The sequence below is a fragment of the Alosa pseudoharengus genome, unplaced genomic scaffold, assembly GCF_046254945.1.
Source record: "Alosa pseudoharengus isolate Yale_2024_CS ecotype anadromous, Long Island Sound unplaced genomic scaffold, YU_APseudo_1.1 YU_APseudo_1.1_scf_24, whole genome shotgun sequence".
Lineage (NCBI taxonomy): Eukaryota > Metazoa > Chordata > Actinopteri > Clupeiformes > Clupeidae > Alosa > Alosa pseudoharengus.
The window spans coordinates 11,870,084-11,891,281 of record NW_027468689.1 but is presented as its reverse complement, the minus strand read 5'-3'; the positions used below and the strand labels follow the sequence as shown (position 1 = coordinate 11,891,281).

The following is a 21,198-nucleotide window of genomic DNA, read 5'->3' as shown; positions in this document are numbered from 1 at the left end:
CAATAAAGCAATGTTCTTTCTTCTTTCTTCCCAGCATGCTTCAGGGAGTTGTGTGGGCTTCTCTGGATGCTTCACGTCCGAGACCAGCTCACTACCTCCTGCAGGAAGTACCAGGCAGCAAGGAATCATGGGAGAGATGCTGAGGTAACGTTGGGCTCTCTGGTTTGGGTGACTGTTTTATACAGTGCAATAAGTAAGTTGTACTACTGTAAGTTACAACTATGTACCAGTGTGCATGGGCAATATCAGACTGTTGTTTGTGTGTGTGTGTGTGTGTGTGTGTGTGTGTGTGTGTGTGTGTGTGTGTGTGTGTGTGTGTGTGTGTGTGTGTGTGTGTGTGTGTGTGTGTGTGTGTGTGTGTGTGTGTGTGTGTGTGTGTGTGTGTGTGTGTGTGTGTGTGTGTGTGTGTGTGTGTGTGTGTGTGTGTGTGTGTGTGTGTGTGTGTGTGTAGAAGGGCTCCTATGCTGACTCTGGCCTGTGTGAGGATGCACTGCGTTGGGTCTGTCGACTGCTGCCCTTCTCCCGCTTCTTGTGTGCAGAGGAGCTTCTGCAGGACCTGCTCCTCAGCCTGCTGGCCCAGCTGCCACCCACTGCCATGGTAACCACCCCGGGCTGTGCTAACTCCATATCTCCTAAGCACAGACGCTACCCTCACTAGCCTTTTACCCAGCCAACTACCCCTTACTAGCATAGCGTAGCTACGTGCTGTATACACTGTACACAGCAGCTATATGACTGTTCTTGGAGAGACGACTTTGAATGTGTGCATTTGTGAACGCATTTACTGTGTGTGTGTGTGTGTGTGTGTCTGTCTGTCTGTCTGTGTGTCTGTGTGTGTGTCTGTGTGTGTCTGTGTGTGTGTGTGTCTCTATCTGTTGCAGGTTGCTGAAGTGCTAGTGTGGGCCTTCCCTGAGGAAGAACAGTCGGTTCGGGTGGCCCTGAGGGAGAAGTACTCAACCCTACTGCAGACGCTCAGACCTTGCCCAGTAGTACCGTCCACCAACACACAAGGTCAAGCTCCATCTCGCGAGTTTTTTTTTTTTTTTATTAAATTACCTCACGTTTTACAAGTGGCAAACTGCCCTCTGTCTGATCGCGCCCTAACCCCACGTTTATTTAAGCTAGGGTGAGGTTATTCAGTCTGTAGGCCCATGCCACCACTGCTTGGTTTCTAGTCACCACGTTGTTGCATGGGACTGGTCTGTTAAGGCCTCCACGCATACTCGCATAGGTGCCAACATGAGTGCGGTGCACTCCCCTTTCGACGTTCGGTTACATTAGATTCCATTGTTTTCAATACGGCTGAACCATTTCCCCGCCGATGTGTAGATTACGATTCAGTTATTTTATTGTTGCCACTGCTCAATAAAATCCATTTTTTATCAAATGATTCTCATAATGCTGTTATGTGTGGGCAAGTGACAGAAAGTGTGATATGCGGAGCGCCTCATCTGAGTCTGTTTTGTCCATTTGTACAGATGGCCAAACAGATGCCTCGTGGGAGCGTGAGGAAAGCATGGAGCAGCAACAGCCGCTGATGTCGGCCTTGCTGAAGAAGAGCCGAAAGCGGCGGGCACGACTGCTGTCCAGCGTGGCGAAGCACATGGCGTGGGTACAGCTGCACCTGTGGGAGAGGGAGGAGGGGGGCGATGAGCGAGCGGACTTCCTGTCCGCCGGACCGGACCGCTTCTCCCTGGGAGCCAGCCGCAGCCTGAGCTCCCTGACTGAAACCACGGCGGCCACGCTGACCAGCAACACGGACGCCAACGCCTCTCAGCCCCTCTCGCCAGACCTGCTGGCTGGATCACGTCACAGGTGACCTCTCCTACCTGACACGTTATAGACCCTTTCAAGAGAGTTCCATTAACAGCATCATAGTTAGGCCCCACAAGGCTTCCGTTTTAACATTCCATATGTTATCTTAATGCAGAGGAAGTAGATTGGGAACCAAATAGAACGTTCAAGCATTGTTTTTGTTTTTATTGTTGAAAGGGTCTATAGATGTGGCCAGCACACGTAACAGAGTCACTAGATAAATGTGGACTGTGCCTGTGCCTTTGTAGACTGAGTACAGAGATCATCAGTTATATTGAGTCAATGCATATTTGAAACTCTCACTGTTGTAAGATTGCTGCTTGATTTTTACTGAAACAATATAATAGTTGGAGAGGCACATTTACAAGCACCTCATAGCTATTCACTGGAGAAGTTATGTCTGAGTCATTGTAATCCATTCTCATGTGTCTGTAGCACGTTAAAGCTGAAGGTGCAGGATCGGTCTGGGGAGGCGATTAAGCAGAACCAGGCCTCGTGCCAGGAGACGGACGCGGGCACGCTGCCCGTGGTGGGCAGCTGGGAGTTTGAGCTGGAGGATGAGGAGTATGTGCGCTTCCTGGAGCTCTTCCTCAGCTACCTGCTGGACCGCGGCAGCGGCGGCAGCCAGGAGGCGGAGCTGCCTCTGATTGGCTGCTTCTGGGCGGGGCTGAGGGAGCGTGAGCTGCACTCGCTCGGCTTTGACGTGCTCACCACCCTCAAGCGGCGCCAGAGGGACATGAGGAAGGGCAGCGCGGTGCGGTCACATGCCCGCGGCGACGCCCCTCGGCCGCCGGTCTTCTGGGCAGGCCGCTGCTTCCACGCCCAGCGGACCGATCCAGAGCCTGAGCGCCCGCCATCGTCCGCATCGCGACCCTCCCTCCTCGTCCAACCCGGCCCTCCCTCTCCTGGCCTGTGGTCGGGAAAACAGCAAGTGGGAGTGACCTTAGACCTCAGCCCTTCCCCCAGCATGGCCAAAACCTTCCCCTCCACCCCGTCCCTGGAGGTCCAGCAGGAGCTGGACCCGGACCTGGAGGCCCGCTTCCCTGCGCTGGGCCGGCTGCTGGAGTGGATGTCACGCTGGGCCGATCGCAGGGTCCTGCTCCGCAGGATGGAGGAGCAGAGAGGAGCGGGAGGTCCAGCCATCAGGGCCAAGGCCTCGGCCCCTGCAGTCCTCACCGCCCTACTGCTGCTGGAGCGACGCTATAGCGCCGCCCTGCTGGCTGCAGACAAGAGCCACATGAGGGTGGGCATTTCAGACTATCATCACACTGGACTTGTGGAATTCTTAAACTGTAAACTGCACTACAAAAAATCACATCACTATGATGGCGCTGCAATTCCATCAATGCTACTTTGATATTTACATTGATACTCTTGCCATCTACTGATGTTACAGCTATTTACTGCTTGTGCTGTTGTTGACTGACCTGTCTGTCATTCACTGATCTCACACACTTCACCTGTGGTGTGTGTGTGTGTGTGTGTGTGTGTGTGTGTGTGTGTGTGTGTGGTACGTATGTGTGTGTGTGTGGTACGTATGTGTGTGTGTGTGTGTGTGTGTGTGGTACGTGTGTGTGTGTGTGTGTGTGTGTGTTGCAGATCCCTGAGGTGGAGCTGACTGTGTCCCCCGTGTTGCAGTTCCCCAGCTGCTCTGGGGAGCAGCAGCGTGAGACGGCGGAGGAGGAGGCGGAGGCGGAGGAGGAGGAGAAGGAGGAGGAGGAGGAGGCGGAGGAGGAGGAGGAGGAGGAGGAGGAGAAGGAGGAACGGGAGAAAGAGCGGCAGCGAGGGAGAGAGAGGGAGAGGGAGAGCAGCGTGGACACGGGCTACCCGGGCTCTGTGGGGACGCCCATCACCCTGCCTGACGTGGACCTCCAGCCGCCCCAGGCCTCTGAGTGAGTACTGGGCAGTGAGGCCAGACGTAGGTCTGCCTCAACAATGACCACACTGCCACTTAGGACATAAGGCAGCAATACAGGGCTCAACCTTCTTAGGCCTCAGTTCAGGTGTGGGCCAGGCCCTTAATGATACAGGGATACAGGTTGTCGTCTTGGTATGCTACATCTGGAATATGTCCATGAGTGTGTGTGTGTGTGTGTGTGTGTGTGTGTGTGTGTGTGTGTGTGTGTGTGTGTGTGTGTGTGTATTGTGTTTAATGTGTGTGAGTGACTACTGAAGCTCTTTCTGCCATATTCCGCTACAGGGCCTTTGAGCTGCTGGAGCTGCAGTCTGAGAGTGAGGCTTCTAACCTGGACTCTGTGGCCTCTGACCCTGACAGCATTGAGACAGCACCTAAGCCTCCCCCCACACAAGGCAGCAACATGGCTGATGCCTACCTGTTTGAAGGTGAGAGGCTAGTCTTTAGAGTCCCTCTAGTACGGTAAATGAGGGCTGCAACAATTAATCAACCGTTAAATTAATCTATCTCTTCTTAATCTTAATGAACTATTTTGGTAATTGGTTAGTCGTTTTGTGCCTTTTGTAAAGAAAATACCTCAATATTTTCTATATCTGCTGTACCTACTCCTGTTTTTATGACAGTAAACTAAATATATTTGGCATGTGAACAAAACAAGGCATTTGAGGACATAATCTCAGGCTTTGGGAAACACTGATCGACATTTCTTCACCTTTTTCTGTAATTTCATCGATCAAAACAACGATTAATCAAGAAAATATTAGTTGCAGCTCTCTAGTAAACAAGCAAAAGCTAGAATGTTACAGGCCTAAAAACAGCCATTGACTATGTACAAATCTCAAACGTTTTCACCCCAGTGCTTCTGTTGTGTTACTGTATTTGTTATGTTACTGTATTTGTTATGTTTGAGTGTTATTTGATTGTTATTTGATTGTTTCTATGCTACTTCAGCTATCTTATCAGTTGCAGTTTAACTTGTCTGCATGTAGCGATATCACTGATAGCTGAGATTAGTTGTTCTCCCAACAGAGCACAACTCAGCAGAGGAGTTGGCCCACCCTTCAGCCCAGATTCCTTCCCCTATGACCACAGCACAGAGTGGACCCCTGGGCCAGGTAGCCTCCATTTGTTTCTGATGTTAATGTAGCCAACACCTCAAAAACGTCCTCTCTCTTCTGTCCACCATACTATACTGTAATATTCAAATTTGTATGTATGTTTCCATCCTGCTTGTTTGATTTATTAGATTTCTGTTGATGACATTCCTAGAACTGCTTGCGTAGTACAGAACTGGATCCGGTTGTCTGAGACTTTTATTTGATTTTATTTTTAACTCCTTTATTTACTTACTGATTTATAGGGTCTAACACTGGCAGACTTGGAGGGCACAGAGAGTTCAGGAAGTCCAACTGCTGTCTCTGAGTGAGTTGATGTGGGCTCAGAAAAATTTAAGAGCATCATACAAAACATGGGAACAGTGTACAATTTCATTAGTGCATTCACCAGCATGATTAAGTGTTTGAAATATCAAGTGTTTAATAATCGATATTTTGACGTTTTGATAGTTTTACTCTTGCACGAAACTGAAGTGCACTGTGTGCTCATGAGCTGGCTGCTTGGTTGTTTCCATGGTGAGAAAGTATCCATGGTGAAAAAGTAAACAATTCTCCTGTCAGTGCACCAGTGAGTGGATCACACACTGTTACCATGGTTACGACCACGCTAGAGTGATGCCTGCCCTTTGTGTTGTGGGTAAGGGAGGTGTACTCTCACCCCAGTGCATTCTGGGTAAGAAAGTGGTCATATTTGTTACAGCACTGAAGAGGATCGTCTTTCAGACCACGGACCTCCTGAGGCTGACAGCAAAACAGAGGACATGTGAGTTTACAGAGGCAAATGAGCCATTTCCCTGTACTGTCTTCAGGTTATGGTCTAACTGTCAAGAGTGTAGATTTGTGTGCCTCTCTTGTAACCTCTCATGTTCTTGATCAGGGATCTCCAATAGGGAGCTTGCAAGCTACCAGTAGCTCCCAGTTCTATACCTGTTTCTGAGAAGCCATCCAAAAAATTCAAGGAAAATTTTCATAAATCTGATAACACAGTCACTTGGTAAATCTGTTAAAATTCCTATCAAATCAAATTCACAGTCTACAAACAGAGAAGGTAAAGGAATTGAAAGGAGTCTGAAAGCGCACACAAAGCTTATTCAGCTGTTTTGAGTGGAGATCAGCTATATGAATACATGCTACTAATATAAAACATTAGACAAACATCTCTCCGCCATTTTTCATACATTGTACATACGTATGTTCAAGATTATAAATGCTAAGGTGCTTCTGCTGTTCTTCTATCAGACCCATCGGAGAGGCTGTAGGACCAGTCCCACCGCAGCAGGCCGAGCTGCCCCTTACTGAGGCCCATTCAGCGCCAGGGAGCAGGCAGCCTCCCGCGGGCACACACTCACGAATGCACGACACACACGCAGCTCCGGACAACACTAATCCTGTCACCCAGCTGGTGCAGGACGAGCTCTTCCGCCTGGTGCAGGTGAGGGAGGTCAAGAGAGGGACACGCCTGGACTGTCAAAAATAATTGTATTAATTATTAGTAATGATTATTAGCATGCACAACTCCTTGCTGATCTTCCTTATACTACCCATATGAATTATTAATAACACTATTAATTATTGCTGAATTCTATTGCTAATAGCTGTCTTTAATATTTAATCTCTCTCTCTCTCTCTTTGTCTCTCTCTCTCTCTTTGTCTCTCTCTCTAATATCTTTCTCTTGCTTTTTCATCATTAGTTACAGCAGATCAACTTCATGAGTCTCATGCAAGTTGTTGGGGCTTCCTTTGCTAACCTGCCCTTCTCCCAGGCCAGACTCCCCCTGCCCCAGTCTGTTCCCTTGCCCCAGTCCAACCCTCCGTTCACCTTCCCCAGTGCTCCACAGCCCCATCCCTCCCCTCTCCCCTCCCATCCCAACACAGCACAGACCCTTCCAGCCACTCAGCCTCCTCATGCACCTCTGCCCCAAACCAACGGTCATCCCACTCAGCCTCCTGGAAGCCAGCTTGCTGCTCCTCCATCCCACGTGTCCCCAGACCCCCAGGGCCCCTTATCTGCAGCCCAGCAGCAGAGGGCGCCAGAGAGGCAGCAAGCTTTCCCTGGACCCCCCCTCTGTGCTCCGCAGCCGCAGCCACGGCAGGATGACCAGCAGTATCCACACAGCACTCAGGCAAGACCCAGCAAAAATGTGTGCACTCCAATGCAGGACTGCAGAAATCAGTCAGTTAATCTATTACTTTTGACTATTAAATTAATTGCCAACTGTTTTGGTAATCGGTAAGGACACTACCTCAAAGTTCTAAATATATTCAGCATAGTCGCAGCCTTACTCTAATGTGTATAGAGGTGATACTGAGTGGAAGTTCAGTAAATGTGTGTGTAAAGTATTTGTTTAACAGGTAGACATGTGTTTACTTTAGGAAGGAGTGTGAAGTTGACTGTTTTAGCAGGTATGCATAACTGAAGTGAAGACTTGTAAAGTGGCATGACCGCAGTCAAAGATAAGATCATGTTGTGTCGTTCACAGAGTATGCAGCCGTTGACCATCACCTCAGGCCCAGGGAGGAGCAGACCGCCTGAGTCCATCCCTGCCTTCCAAGGTCTGCTCACCACAGTGGGAGCCTCTGTCACACCCACTCTGCCCTCTGGTGGCAGCACACAGAACACCCCCTCACTGATTCCCCTGGAGAGGACTCGACCAGAGGGTCTCCGGCTCCTCCAGCTGCCCCCCCCACAGCCAGGCCTCTTGCGCCCCCCTCTCCCCAGCCCTGTGAGGGAAGCATGGGCACCCCAGCTACCAAACGCACACCCACCTCCACCTCTGCATCCACCGCCTCTTCCACATCCCTCTGCTCACAGGTGGCCCGAGAGGACCGCTTGGGCTCCGGAGGTCTCCAGGCGCGACCAGGGGGCCCCCCGCCTCCTCCCCGTTCCCCAGCATGCTGCTCCCAGCCGCGGGCTCCCCCTCCTGCACCTCCGCCCCAGCTCCTGTCTCCCTGTCAGCCTCCCTCTGATCCCCCAGCCAGCCCCAGCCCCAGCCCCTGCATCCCTCCTCAACCCTGCAGGCATGGGACCCTTCCCCAGGCTTCAGCTGCTGCAGAGGGGCCCGGATCCACCCAGCACAGTAGGCATCTGTAGTTTAGACCTCTACAGCTCCAGCCATCCTAGATCTGTGCAGCTCACCGCCATTCTGCATTTTTTGAGCTAGTACTTCAGCAAGGGTTTATACTTTAAGTTGAACAGTAATTGAACAGTATTTTTTTCTATGAGCTTGATGAGGTGAACTCACTCTAGTTTTAAAATGTCAGAGTTGATCAGCTTGATGGGCTCATGTTTCAAATACTGACTACATTGTTGCTTTATTTAACCAGTCAACAAACAACATGTGTGTTCTTCGATATTCATAGAACACAGTTATACATAAATACACAATTGCTTTGTTTATTGCATTTCAGAGAACATGGACAAAATGAACTGATCAACCGACATTATTAATCTTCATTACATACATACATATCAGTTTAAGGGGGTATTGTAAACAATGAATATTTTTCCTGGAGCTATATGAGCTACGCTGTGTTTGCCCTTTTTTGATGTAGTGTCTAATTCTTCGTTACTTCCCATCTCTGGGTATTGATAAAACAGTGCTATGAGCTCTATTGGAGGATGTTATGTTCTCAACACTTTTGTCTAAAGTGACTTACAATGACATGAAGAAACATTACATTAACAAAACACTAACAAAAACCATAAACATATACAGACTGTGACTTTGTAAGAATGAATTAGTGAGATACCAGACGTTAAAATTCAATGAATTAGTGAGATACCAGACGCTGAATTGCATTTCCATGCTCTGTGCTCAGGGGCGCCACAGCGAACCCCCTCTGCGCACTCCCCGCCTCATCCCCCTGGAGGCGCTGATGAGCTGGGCAGCAGGAGGTGCACAGGGCCCTCAGATGACCACACCATTGCTGAAGGCCTCCATGCCGGCTCCCTCCCACACCCACGTCCACAGCCCCAGCCAGCCCGTCTTAAGCAGCACGCCGTCCACTCATAGGTGACCGCTGTCTCTCTGCCCCTACACTTTAAAAAGTAAAGGTGCTTAAATGGTTCTTTTCATCACTATATGGTTCCATAAAGAACCATAACTTTTTTGTAGCAAATGCAAGGTTCTTCACATAGAAAATGGTTCTTCAGAAAGACTATTTTCATACCTGTTTGCCTCCTCTTAAAAGTATACTATGCAGTTTCAAGTATTTTTGGCGAGTTTAGAGCTCCCTCTAGAGTCGCGATGTATTTATGTCACTCTGCTATTGTAAATAGCAAAGTTCTCGTGACTTATACCCCCTGTACACAATGCAAATGCTTTTGTTGTGGAGGTGAAAGATTAACAACAGGCAAAAACTATCTCCAAAGAACTATATCTACTAACAAGGTTATGTTCAGATTCACGGGAGTTTTGGCAAGGCGTCACTCTTGGAAGTTCCATGGCTGGTTTTCTTGGTAGGGACTCGCTACGTCTATGCTGTATAGCTATGCTAGGTGAACGATTTGCCTATTACAAGTTTGTTTACCATCAAATTGGCTTCATAAAGGTGAAAATCTTGCATAGTGTGCCTTTAAATGGTTCTGCAAAAAAACATAAGTTTGAGGGTTCTTTGAAGCACTAGAAACGGTTCTTCAGTGGCATTGCTCTGAAGATTCAAGTCTTTTTGTGGAGGGGTGTACTCCTCTCACCAACCCCCTACTCACAGTTGCCATAGCTCTGTGGTCCACTGACCAAACAGTCTCTCCCACCCGATGCCGTGCTTTTCTGTCTTAGTCTCTGATCCCTGTGTGGAGCTGTGTGTTGGCTCCCATATGTTGTGTGTTTCCTTGGTTCCCTGCTTACTCCGGCCATCCCTGTCTTTGACTCAGGCAGAGGAGGAGGATGGAGAAGGAGAGGACAGTGGAGGTCTCTTTCAGGCCTGAGGACTCCATCATTCCACCTGCAGAGGTACAGACAGAATAGTATACACTGAATGAGAACAACAGTTTGTGATGGGTTCTTGAGATCTCTTGATATTGACCTTTTGACATTTCCCTCAGCCTGAAATAGAGGTCCCAGTATCCGGAGATGGATTTGTCTTGCCTCTAGGTAAGTCAGCGGGCCTGTCTATCAATGCAAGGATGACTTAGGACACTGTGTGTGTGTGTGCGCGTGTGTGTGCGTGTGCGTGTGCGTGTGTGTGTGCGCGCGTGTGCGTGTTTATGTGTGTTTATGTGTGTGTGTGCGTGTGTGTGCGCGTGTGCGTGTTTATGTGTGTGTGTGTGTGTGTGTGTCTCTATACTGTATGTGTGTCTACTAGTTTCTGTATTCTGCCGACTTGCATCATTTTTCCTGTGCCTGACGTGTGTCCATCGTGTCCACCAGGCTCCTGTGACTCTGTGCTGAGTGGGCAGAGACTACTGCAGGCGTCCATCGCCACCGCTGCAGAGCTCCACGCCTTCGCCTCCACGCAGAAGAGACCTCCAGAGCTGCAGGACGCGTGCACCAACACAGAGTCAGGTGAGGCCACACAACCACAATAGGGCTGCAACAATTAATCAATTAGCTGTCAACAGGCGCGTAGCAAGCGTGGGGGATGTGGGTGTTATAACGTACACACTTTTGCTGGAACACGATTCTATCCCCCACACTTTTTGTCAGATTAAAATGAAAGTAAAACATGGAAATAAACGCTCCCGTAAAGAGTTGGAACCGTATCTACCGCAAACACAGAGACACAAATGACAGTTTTTGTCACAATGTAGAAATGCAGGGAGACAAAGTGAAAGAGGCGGTGCGCGCACCAAGGCACTTGTTTCTGCAGAAAAACTTTTGGCTACTGTTCTCAGAGCATTATGCTTTCTCTGTCTATGATCTGCAGCTTTTCTCAAACTATGGGCCTCCTCAACAATTAACCTACTGGTCCACGTAGCCGCGAAATTAAGTTATGCCCGGTGCTTCACACGTCTGATCATTTGCAGCAAGATTGAATGTGGAACCGCGGAATGAAAAAAATAAATAAACTAGGCTAAAAGTTTCCCGAATCAGAAATAGGCCTACTTTTTAATTTGGTGTCATCAAGACATAGCCCAGTCAGCACACATACGTCTCCAAGACACTTGGAAAATATCTGAACAGCTTAATTACATCGTGTTCCATTTAGAACGTCTTATTTGATCTGATCAAACGTCGGCGGCATTTCATTGTCAATGTGTGTCGTAGTGCTACATCATACTGGAGATCTTAATGTCTTAAATACGATTGCTTTCCATTTAAAACATCTTATTTTGATCTTACAAACGGCGGCGTCAAGACACATGAGTTCTACATCTGAGAACTAAGATTTCCAGCATGTAGAACTCAAATAGAACGCTTATGAGCGCTCATGCAATGTGTGCGTCCCTGCAGCAAGTGAAACTGGAGGTAAGGTGGACTAGAAGCAACAATAGTTTAAACTACGTAGCCTAGCTTCCTGTAACCATCAATGAAAAAAGCATAGAAACTGCAAATCATAATCTTTAAATTTACATTAATTAAGCTGGCTATATGCAACACTATTTATTTATATTCCCTTTGCATATGTTAGGGTAGACTTCAAACATTTTTGAATTTGAGCTTACAGTTCTGTCACTATTCTGTGTCCGTGATACCTCGAAATTAGGCTGCTGTCTGTTAGGCAATTTATTGTAGCCTGCTAACCCATATGCACAAAACATAATTTCTGATATGATTTCTAGATTTATAACATGAGATATGTCTCCATGTAGGGTAGTGTCAAATAGTGAAGTGATAGCAGGTAGATCATGTAGGCCTACATGTCACATGAGCCACACATATGAGGGGCGCTGCTTCTTCTGTCCCCCCCAAACTGCATTAAAATGGTGTGTTTAGCAATCAGAATTTAAAAAAAATGTCGGGGGAGAAACTCCCGGACACCAATATAGTCCGCACCCCTCTCAGAAAATACTTACAATGTCCCTGTAGTTATTTATAATTTGGCCAGGTTGTTTCATTTTCCTATCCCACAACCCCCACACTTTTAAAAAGCTTGATACGCCTCTGGCTGTCAACAATGACATTAATCTCCAATTATTTTTGTAATCAGTTCATAGTTAGTTTGTATCATCTTTTTCAAGGAAAATACCTCAAAATTCACTGATTACAGCCTTTTAGAATTGAATATTTTCACCTTTACTTATACTTTTTAGGACAGTAAGCTAACTTTTTTGCCGTGTGATGTATTCACCGTTGTCTGATATATTTTATCAATTAAACAACTACCGTTAATCACTTAATCGAAAAAATAATAAAAAATGATCTGTCAAAGAGGCTTATTTGTAGGGGAAGAACTGGGCACCATGGTTTTCACATTTGTGTGTGTGTGTGTGTGTGTGCACGCGTGTTTGTGATATCTGAGTTTGTTGTAAGGGTCAAGGGCTGTTAAGGGCTACATTAAGTATTTTATCTGCTTGTATTTCTGTGAAGTTGTTTATTTCACCGTGCCTGGTGCCCACTAGGCATTAAGCCCACAGCCTTGGCATCTGTGGCTCAGCCCTGTGCCAGCCATCTCACCATGACATGGTGTATGTGTTTGAACTGTTTCCCTCTAACAGTTCCCCAGTTACGCCCAGATAAATCCACCTCTGCCCAGCGATCTCCTCCAACCAGTGCAGCTCCACAGCGTAAGTTGTTACGCTTCAGCCTCTTGGTGCCTTGTGGCCAATTTATAGTTCAGGCGACAATGTCGCTCGACCTAAACAAATTGTTGCCGACAGATGCAACGGAGCTGTAGGCTTTCATATTCCAACGCCGGCGAGAAAATCTCTAATAGTGTGTCAACTAGTTTCTATAACAACTTGAATATTAACGTTCCATCTTACCATGGAACAAAAGTAAACAGACACACACCGTGACCACGGCAACACACAATAGCACTCGAACTCTTAAGTTGATAGCAATCTATAAATTTAACCTATAAATGGGCCTTTAGAAGAACATCCATACAGTTGTATTCTGGTTTCATCAAAGACTTTGTGTGTGTGTGTGTGTGTGTGTGTGTGTGTGTGTGTGTGTGTGTGTGTGTGTGTGTGTGTGTGTGTGTGAGCAGCTGAGCGAGGGCTTGGTGATGCAGCTCCTTGTCTGCCTCCTGAGCTTTTCCTGGACCTGCGGTTCCCCAAAGAAGATGGCAGTCCACACATCAGCGTCCCTGCACAGGTGCTGCACTCAGCTCCATCCCTCTCCTTTACCTTTTATTGTTTTATTCTGCCTGTTGGCTTCTATATACCAACCTGTCCATTTGTCTGCCTCTGACTGTGAATCTCTTTGTCCATCTGTCTGTGAGTTGTCCTGTCAGACTGGTTCAGATGTTCAGGGGTTTCTGAGAAAGCCCTGTAATGCATATTTTTTGGTTGCAAAGGTAGTTAATTGAGCATTCACACATCCCTGTAAGTAGTTCTCCACTTACTGTTCTCAACAGTACCATGGAGTACTATAGAACCTGTCTCCAATGTCAACGGAGTAACATATTGTCACAATGACACCTTAACGAGTCTGTAATTACTGAAAGAAATAACAAACCTCACAAGATGACTCTTGTATCCATAATGAATAATGAATGTAGCAGTAGCACCTATGCTGCAGGGCTGTTTGGGAAATGACCCAGTGCTGTAATGAGTAACATAACATTCACAAAGCAGCAAAGCTCATCCTGCTGCAAGTTCTCTGGCGTCTCGTTATAGACCCTTTCAAGAGAGTTCCATTATCAGCATCATAGTTGGCCCCACAAGTCTTCTGTTTTAACATTCCATATGTTATCTTAATGCAGAGGAAGTAGATTGGGAACCAAATAGAACGTTCAAGCATTGTTTTTGTTTTTATTGTTGAAAGGGTCTATATGGGATGGAGCTTATCAGGATAAAGGGCTTCTCACTTGCATAGTTTTTCCCATTGCTTAATAATACCCTCTAATAACTCCACTGATAATGTAAATGATCTATCTTATCTCTTGTCTTCATCTTTCCATCCATCCATCCATCCATCCATCCACCCTCCATCCATCCATCTGTTTATCTCTGTCTGTCCTCTTTCAGGATGCTGAGGGGAGACGCTTCATCAATGTGATCGACCTGGAGGATGAGGCTCTGCTGCAGGACCTGCCCCAGCGTCAGCCCCCTGTCCCCATCACCACCACCACCACCGCTCCCTCCAGCCCACCCACCTCTGCACAGCTCCACCTGCTGGCCGCCTCGGTGACCAACGCCACCCACACGCCGCTGCTGCCGGCCTCAGAACAGGAGTCCGACGAGCTCTTAGGTACCACCCTCCTCCGCCTCTACTAAACACATGTGAACACATGGCTACAGATATACTATCACCAACACCACAGAGATCCCATCCACATTCAGTGTCAACCTGAACGACACTTCTAAAACAGTACCGATTGTGACCAATAGTATTTGTATTTGAAATGTGACCTATTTATGAGAAATATGGATTATTAAACCAGATATTGGACAAAATTCTGTTTTGCGCTCTCTCCCAAATGTACTAAAGCTGATTTGCACCTATTTATTTTTCCCTCCTCTTAAGAGAACATTTGTTTGATGATGATGCTTGTGTCCTAGGATATACCAGAGGCTGGAAGCCTGAGGAGGACAGGTCCTCTCTCCAGGCCGCTCGTCCAGCCCCCTCTGACCCCTCTGAGCGTCTTCCCGCTCCCGCTGCCCGTCAGGAGCCACCTCCTCCAGCTGTGCTGGCCGCAGTGGATGAGTTCAGGGGAGACGCGCTCACGCGGAGCTTGCTGGACAAGCCACTCTGGAGCACCTCCCAGCTGGACCGAAGCCAGGCGTCTCCGTCTCAGGTGTCAGTCCGACAGGTGTCTGCCCGCCTGTCAGAGATGGACAAGCAGCTGGCCGCTCTGCAGAGCATCGCTGACCAGATGGACCAGGAGTTCGCCGACACGCGTCTGGTAATGACCGTCTGATGGGGACAGCCTGTCTTCTAATTTGTCCCTTTTTCTTTGAGTTTTTTTTTCACTGTGTGACTGATGTCTTACTGCCCAACTCTGTATCGACTTCTATTTTGTCTCTCTGTCTCTTCACCACTCATATTGTACTTCATGTCTTTCAGGCCTAGGATGTGCCTCAGGTCTATTTGTTATGCGGTTTTCCTTTCTGTAATTACGTCACATTACAGGGAGGAAAAAGAACACATATATAGTAGGGGTAAATATTGTTATGCTGAAGGAAAAAAATGTTTTCACATACCTTGACGTCTTGGCGGTGGTGATTGATTTGTCATCTTACCAAGCATCTGTTTACATCCATAGCACATGTGTCTCCTCTCACTGGCCTAAAGTGTAACTCTCATGCATTTAGTTGTTGTTTGTTGTGGTCTGTTTCCTGTAGCTGGTGAGGACCATTGACCATCTGAGCCCTGGATTCTTGACTCATGCTGAGGAGAAGCCACATTCTAGTCCACCTGCCGTCACCAAAGCAGGTGAGTCACACCTGCTCCCCAGTAACTCTAACACAGGTAACACACACTAGTCACCACTCATACAAGACACACAAAACAGATCAATTACGTGTGTCACCTGAAGCTTACTTCCACCTGTTGGTGTTAGTGTATCAGTGTTCATCCACAATCTGAGTACCTGAGTACCATGCTGTTCACTTACAATCACTGAAGTACATTAGATATACATGTACTGTATAAGCATACTGTATGTAAATATGTACAGTATGTATGTTTGTATGTATGTATGTATAAAAAAAATGAAGAGACCACTGCACATTTTTCTGATGTCATCCTATGGTTGCTGAGTGACATTCGGATGAGTTGATGGTCATATTCAAATTTGCAGAGGTTTCTTCATTTTGAATATGACCATTCATATTACATTCATTATAGTACTCACAGTCTCGAGACCTCAACCTGTGTCACTTGCTTTTGCCTACAACATTTGGGATGGTATTTGTGGCAAGCTGCCAGAAAATGTAAAAGCCATGGCTGCTTCTTTTTGGGCGTTAGAGGGTGAGGCTCTTTACATAGGTTGCACTCAGTATACAAGCAAGGACAGCTTATTGGCTCCCCGTGGTATTAAACAACAGCCCTCCCTCTCTCTTCACCTGTGAGCAGTGAAGAGTTTGGTGCGGGACGCACGGCCCGCTCTGGAGCTGACTGATGTGCTGGAGGAAGATGAAGATATTCTGTCCTCCAGCCCGGCGGCTATTAGACTTCCGGCCACGAGGAGGAGACAGTCCCCACTTTCCTCACATCCCGTCTCTTCACGAACGTCCATCCTCCAGCAGCACACATCTTACCCCGGTACCTCTCACACACACTCATCTCTCTCCCCATCTCTTAAATCATAGCCACAGAAAGAAACAAATCTGATCAGTGTGTAATTGTGTGTGTTTGTTCGATCTACATTTACTGCTAAAATTGGTCATTGGAAAAATAAAAAAGAAATCACAAGCAGTATGCCAGTGATCATTGGTGATTGAGTGTGTGGTGACTCCCATTATCTAATATGGTTTAGTGTTCACAGTAAGCACCTCATCCTTCACTATACTGGAGCCCAGAGGTGAACATGATCCTCTCTGTGTTTTTATTTCCAGCGGCCATGGAGCAGAGGATGTGGGAGACCAGCCAGGGTAAGGGACTGAGAGACTACCCCCCCCCCCACTGATCTCACAACACTGCTCTGTGTTATTCAACACCACAGAGGCGAACACGTAACTGTACACCCACTGACCTGGAAACAGCAATTACACATAGATTTCCAGGCTCGGAATCCGGGGGCCCATTTAAGACGTAGAGATTGTAACGGTTATGTCTTCGTTTTTAACATGGGGGTCCTCTCTTGCAGATGTCACCATAGGAGATCAGTCAGGAAGGTAAGTATCTCACACTCTCCTAGCATGCTGCCAAAATTCTTCTAATTTGAATGTTTTGTGTTAATGTTTTTGCTTGGTTATGTGCATTTATGAACCCTTTGCATTAATGGCCTGCAATCTCTCTCTCTCCCTGTCTGTCTCTTTCATACCCTCTGCTCGCTCCCCTCTCTCTGTTCGCGTCCTCTTCCTCGCTCCTCCCGTCAGCAGGCGGACAGAGGATACACTGGGTCTGAGTGGTCTGTCCGACGTGGCGGACATCTTAGGAGAGTTGGTGCGAGACGGAGGCCTGTCCCCCACTGCTCTGGGTCTGTCCCACACCCAGGCCGCCAGATTTAGCAGGTAAGCACTAACCCACATGGCCATAACCACACACAACCAACAGAAACAAAACAGCTTCAACAAGTTTATTATGTATTTATAAAGGGAAAAGTAATAAGGGAAAGGATGTATCTCTTCCTTGCAGAAGTATGGTAACTGTGTGTGAGGTGGTAAGGGCTGGTAAAGTATAGATTCAGACTGAGGTGTGTGTGCGTGTGTGTGTGTGCGTGTGTTTGTGTGTGTGTGTGTGCGTGTGCGTGTGTGCGTGTGTGTGTGTGTGTGTGTGTCATTCAGGGCGGTGCCAAGCCATGTGCCTCAGCAGCCCCCGCGTGGCCAGCGGTCGGAGGAGGAGCGGCGCGAGCTGCGGGCCTGGATGAGGAGGAAGCAGCGGGAGCGTCTGGTGGAGTACCGGCGGCAGAGGGAGGAGAGGAGAGCACATGAGCGCAGACCGTTCACCTCCACCGCGTCGCTGGTGAGGAGCGTGGCCATAGTGGTTTCTGGAAGATATTTGAAATCTTAATACCGTAAAATCTTAATTTCCCAACTATTAGCCAAGGTTTATACGTAACATATACGTAACGTATATTGATTTTGCTACATTTCTGCATCAGGTTAATACACAGGTGCTGGCTATACATGGGAGTGCATTTCTTTTCTTCTTTCCTTTTCCTCATTAAATAATGATCTGACTGATTCATTACAAAGTAATGTTGTGGTTAATACACAGGTGTGGTTAATATACGAGTGTGTTTTTTATTATTATTATTATTATTATTTGCATAGAATACTGTCCTGAGGTTTATATATGCTGCGGCTAGTAGTCAGGAAATTATTGTAAATATTTTGTATGGCTGGAGTGACATTTGGTGAAGTGTGTTTTCAAAAAGAAGTTATAAAAAGTAGTCGGCTTGTAATATCACTCACAACTTTAGTTGACCTCTGTTTTTATACAGAAACCAAATTCCAGAGATGTCAGCCTTAACCGAAAGATCAAGGAGGAAAAGGACAAGTGAGTGTAAACTTTTGCAATTGAGCTGTTCTGCGGAAACTGTGTTTTACCAGGTGCATTCACACACACACACACACACACACACACACACACACACACACAGAGAGAGAGAGAGAGAGAGAGAGAGAGAGAGAGAGAGTACCTGGGGGGTATTCCAAGTATGTGGTTTAGTGGCAAACCTGGGTATGTTAACTAAGAGTAAGTAAACCTTCTACAACAAGAGCCTTATGGCATTGTTTTGTTAGCAGAATGAAGCCATACAGTTCTTCTATTAGGGGGTTTACCACTTACTCTGAGTTAACTTACCCAGGTTTGTCACTAAACCACGTACTTGGAATACCCCCCTGTCTGTCCACTGTTCCACAGGATAGCTCTGCTGGAGCATCATACCCAGAGAGCATCTGAGGCATACAGCCTGATGTCAGACCTGCTGACCACCCCACTTCCTGTGCCCACGGTCAAGCCACGCTCCAAGTCCACAAGCCCTGCTTCAGCCAAGATCACCATCAGGTCTGCTCCACATTGGCAGAATTCTCAACTCAAGCTTATGTTGTGTTGTGTTTATGTTATGTTATATTATGTTTTTTTTTATGTTTTTATGTTATGTTATATTACGGTTTATTTTTATGTTTTTTATGTTATATTATGTGATATTATGTTTTGTCTGATTGTCTGCAGAGCATTTGCAGCCTCATCTCAGATCAAGCCCTAAACCTTTAGGGTTTTCAAGTTAATGAATTTCACAATTCAAAAAGTGTACCTAACAAGTCAAATGACCAGAATAGGGATATGTTGTTCCCTTTTTACTCTCTTTTACTGGCTGGCCTGGATGTGACCCTTCTGTTGTCTCAGGAGCAGGAGCCAGTCAGCTGGCAGGATGACTAAGAGCCCTGGGCTGACCCGCTCCCTCTCTTCCCCTGGAAGGACGGTGGTGCTGCCTCGCAGACGTGTGGGAACATCACCACATGAAAGCCTCAGCAGCAGACTGGGGTTGCACAGGCCGGGTGAGTCGCCGCTCTCAGCTGGCAAAACCTGCAGAAAGAGCTCTGAAACACAAATAGTAAAAAAAAGTAAAATTGCATGTGTGCTTATTATTCCATTAGCCACTTGTTGTTAAAACATTTTTCTAATATTTTTAAAGATGTTTCATTCAACAATAGAATGTAGATGTTTTATGCTAGTTATGCATAAAAGTCGTATGCATATGTAACATTTCTGATTCCACTCTGACCACTCTGGGGTTCATATAACATACATTTGATATTTAAAATCAAGTTTATGAAATTACTTAAAGGAGAATTCCGGTGTGATTTTGACCTAAAGTGTTTTGAAACATGATACCGAGTGTGAACGTATGTCTCATAGCCCATCTCGGCTTGTCCCCTGCACTCCGAAATCTGGCGCTAGTTAGCCGATGCTACCAACAAGGCGGTCAATGGTGGTGCCTCGGCATCGGCATAGACATGCAAATAAATCACTGTTTTACACCATTTACGAGGCTCAATGTATCTCCACACTTCATTGGTAGACTTCCGAGGGCCCTGACATTTAAAACGAGACATTGAGAACTTTGAAAAAGCACTGGTAGTTTACTTACAAGACGATTTATACAGACAGTATCTTCACGAAGTTTAGCGTTTGCAGCCATCTTGAATTTAGTCACGATAAGTCGAGCGACGAGTAAGAATGAACAGGTATGATAAGGGATCAGATTCCAAAAATAATTCTGTGGAAATGCATGGATTACAGTTTCTTCCAGTAGCAGCAACTGGAATCCATGCATTTCCACGGAATTATTTTTGGAATCTGATCCCTTATCATACCTGTTCATTCTTACTCGTCACTCGACTTATCGTGACTAAATTCAAGATGGCTGCAAACGCTAAACTTCGAGAAGATACTGAGCCTGTCTCAAATCGCGTACTTCTGCACTTACAATACCTAATTTGAGTGCATGAGGGTGTTCACACTGACAATTCCAACGACACGAAGGGCGCTGCAAGTTCCCGGATGGTGCACTCATAACGGTCAAAAAGCTGAGTGTGCAACGCTGGACACTTTTCGCCCTTAACGGACGCCATCTTGGCCAGATAGCGGAAGGGGAGGGAGCGTTTTCAAACTCGTGGAAATCGTGGTTGAGAAAGCTGAAGCAGCAGCAGTGGAAAACAGACTTTACAGAGGTACAAGGAAGTTATAACATAAACGGTTCATGTTTTGACACAGTATGACCATGTCACTGTCGAGTTGAGGACGCCAATAAAGTTATGTTAAAATGTTGCGAAGTGCACAGAGTTAGTGTTTGATATGAGACAATACTATTTTGTTAAAATTTGTGCACTCCGCCAGTAAGCACACAGTGCACATAGTGTACTACACGAAAGTGTACTCACGTAAGTACACCATTTGAGACAGACTCACTGTCTGTATAAATCATCTTGTAAGTAAACTACCAGTGCTTTTTCAAAGTTCTCAATGTCTCGTTTTAAATGTCAGGGCCCTCGGAAGTCTACCGATGAAGTGTGGAGATACATTGAGCCTCGTAAATGGTGTAAAACAGTGATTTATTTGCATGGCTATGCCGATGCCGAGGCACCACCATTGACCGCCTTGTTGGTAGCATCGGCTAACTAGCGCCAGATTTCGGAGTGCAGGGGACAAGCCGAGATGGGCTATGAGACATACGTTCACACTCGGTATCATGTTTCAAAACACTTTAGGTCAGAATCACACCGGAATTCTCCTTTAACTTGTTTTATGTCACATTTATTACAATTGACATATAATTACTGACAATGGTAAGTTCACGTTTCATCCTGTTCCATCCATGGAATGCAGTATGGTCATCCATGTGGTCAGCTATAATAGAATTTCTCTTCACTGGTTGATTTTATAGCAAGTGCTCTGCCAGGAGATCGGCTGTCTCAGGTGACACGTCGAGGCATGCTGACTTACACTAGAGGCAGATCTGCAGGATTCTTAAAAGAGAGTATGTATTCTCCCTCCCTTCCTTCAGTACAGCGCCCCCATGAGATTTGATTGAAAGCCTTTTTTTAATGGTAAATAGGCTTGGTTATTTATTCGCTGCTGTGGGAAATCCCCTACCTATAGCCCAAGGAATGTATCACCTCTCCTGTGTATATCA

The 21,198-nt window shown here is 46.6% G+C and overlaps 1 protein-coding gene across 1 annotated transcript in view; it reads left to right on the top strand.

Annotated features, from left to right (window-relative positions):
* Positions 1–21,198, top strand: part of cplane1 (ciliogenesis and planar polarity effector 1) — a 73,661-nt gene that overhangs the window by 51,847 nt on the left and 616 nt on the right. The window contains exons 21-52 of the mRNA XM_076302460.1: positions 35–144; positions 452–598; positions 882–1,011; positions 1,479–1,815; positions 2,251–3,058; positions 3,415–3,507; positions 3,589–3,707; positions 4,016–4,158; positions 4,760–4,845; positions 5,091–5,152; positions 5,546–5,608; positions 6,085–6,277; positions 6,537–6,968; positions 7,326–7,922; positions 8,665–8,858; positions 9,719–9,797; positions 9,890–9,938; positions 10,215–10,349; positions 12,443–12,511; positions 12,937–13,043; positions 13,919–14,141; positions 14,453–14,796; positions 15,236–15,326; positions 15,969–16,157; positions 16,451–16,486; positions 16,702–16,729; positions 16,934–17,068; positions 17,342–17,519; positions 18,001–18,056; positions 18,423–18,566; positions 18,909–19,060; positions 20,950–21,042. Of these exons, the coding sequence (XP_076158575.1) occupies positions 35–144; positions 452–598; positions 882–1,011; positions 1,479–1,815; positions 2,251–3,058; positions 3,415–3,507; positions 3,589–3,707; positions 4,016–4,158; positions 4,760–4,845; positions 5,091–5,152; positions 5,546–5,608; positions 6,085–6,277; positions 6,537–6,968; positions 7,326–7,922; positions 8,665–8,858; positions 9,719–9,797; positions 9,890–9,938; positions 10,215–10,349; positions 12,443–12,511; positions 12,937–13,043; positions 13,919–14,141; positions 14,453–14,796; positions 15,236–15,326; positions 15,969–16,157; positions 16,451–16,486; positions 16,702–16,729; positions 16,934–17,068; positions 17,342–17,519; positions 18,001–18,056; positions 18,423–18,566; positions 18,909–19,060; positions 20,950–21,042 (5,622 nt within the window). The remainder of the gene's footprint in view (positions 1–34; positions 145–451; positions 599–881; positions 1,012–1,478; positions 1,816–2,250; positions 3,059–3,414; positions 3,508–3,588; positions 3,708–4,015; positions 4,159–4,759; positions 4,846–5,090; positions 5,153–5,545; positions 5,609–6,084; positions 6,278–6,536; positions 6,969–7,325; positions 7,923–8,664; positions 8,859–9,718; positions 9,798–9,889; positions 9,939–10,214; positions 10,350–12,442; positions 12,512–12,936; positions 13,044–13,918; positions 14,142–14,452; positions 14,797–15,235; positions 15,327–15,968; positions 16,158–16,450; positions 16,487–16,701; positions 16,730–16,933; positions 17,069–17,341; positions 17,520–18,000; positions 18,057–18,422; positions 18,567–18,908; positions 19,061–20,949; positions 21,043–21,198) is intronic.